The 1,235-nt window shown below is 73.3% G+C and overlaps 1 protein-coding gene across 1 annotated transcript in view; it reads left to right on the top strand.

The window, feature by feature from the left end:
• Positions 1–89: 89 nt before the first annotated feature.
• Positions 90–1,235, top strand: part of MNEG_15818 (hypothetical protein) — a gene marked incomplete at both ends in the record, with an annotated part of 2,505 nt that continues 1,359 nt past the window's right edge. Inside the window, 3 exons of the mRNA XM_014035711.1 lie at positions 90–121; positions 345–477; positions 795–1,190. Coding sequence (XP_013891165.1) covers positions 90–121; positions 345–477; positions 795–1,190 — 561 coding nt within the window. The remainder of the gene's footprint in view (positions 122–344; positions 478–794; positions 1,191–1,235) is intronic.

Raw genomic sequence — 1,235 nt, 5'->3', positions numbered from 1 at the left:
CCGCCACTGGGCTCGGCCGCTGGACGCGGCGGACGCGGCACTGGCGGTGGTCGACGTCGCAGATCAGGGGTGCGCAGCCGCGGTTCACAATGCACTGGAATCTGCTCCGCAAGAGCCACCTGTGGCTGGCCTCCTTGCCTTGGGGCTGCGCTGTCTGTGGGCCGTGGACTGTGGGCCGTGAGCCGTGGGCCGTGGACTGTGGGCCGTGGACTGTGGGCCGTGGACTGTGGGCCGTGGACTGTGGGCCGTGGACTGTGGGCCGTGGACTTTGGGCCGTGGGCCGCAGGCGCGCCGCCGCTGCCACACGCCTGAACGTCCGCGTCCCTGGCGCCCCGCACCGCCAGGTGGCGCGTGCTGTACGCCAACCCGGCGTTCCTGGAGACGGCCGGCCTGGGCGCGGAGGACGCGGCGGAGCTGTCGCTGCGCAACGTGCTGGTGCCGCTGGGGCGCCGCACCGTCTTCTGGCGCGGCCTGCAGGTGCGCACTGGCGCACTCGCGCAAAGCCTGCTCCCTTGCCCCCCCCATGAACCATCCAAACACGCCGCCTCTGCGATCGCGGCCTCGCCGCGGCGCGGCGCTGCCGCCTCTCGCGCCTGGCGTGCGCGCTGATGCGCACCGCGGGTTCGGGGTGCGCATGGAAGGCCCCAAAACAACTGGCGTCGCAGGGCAGACCACCTGACTGAAGCGCCCGCGCGTGCAAAGCTCAGGCAGCCGTGCAGCCTGCCGCCCCTGTCCCTACGACACGCACCTCTTGCACGCAATCCCGCACGCCACCATGGCCGCACCCAAATCAGGTCATGGCCATCACGCGCCGCGCGTTTGGCGTGGAGCGCGTGAAGCTCCGCGGCAGCGCCGACGCCGACGGCATCTTCACGCTCACCTTCCGCCCAGCTTCTCACGACCACGTCGACGCGGACGCGCTGCCCGTCGGCTGCCCGCTGGGCGTCGCACTGCGCGGCTCCGGCGGCGGCGACAGTGGTGGTGGTGATGTTGATGGCGGCGGCGGCGGCGACGGCGGGTGCCTTGAGGGGCAGCAGCTGTACTTGGTGTCGCTGCAGCGCGTGGACGAGGACTGGGGGGCAGCGCTGGCGGACGACTGGCCGGGGCAGGGGGCCGCGGGGCAGCCGCGGGCGCCGCGGCGGCTGGCGGAGGAGGGGGAGGAGAGGCAGAAGCGGAGGGACAGCGGGCGGGTGCCGTATGATTCCATGAGCTGGGGGCAGGAGGAGGGGCGGGGG

This window comes from Monoraphidium neglectum, assembly GCF_000611645.1.
Source record: "Monoraphidium neglectum strain SAG 48.87 unplaced genomic scaffold scaffold05694, whole genome shotgun sequence".
Taxonomy (NCBI): domain Eukaryota; kingdom Viridiplantae; phylum Chlorophyta; class Chlorophyceae; order Sphaeropleales; family Selenastraceae; genus Monoraphidium; species Monoraphidium neglectum.
This window is presented reverse-complemented; position numbering and strand designations above follow the sequence as displayed.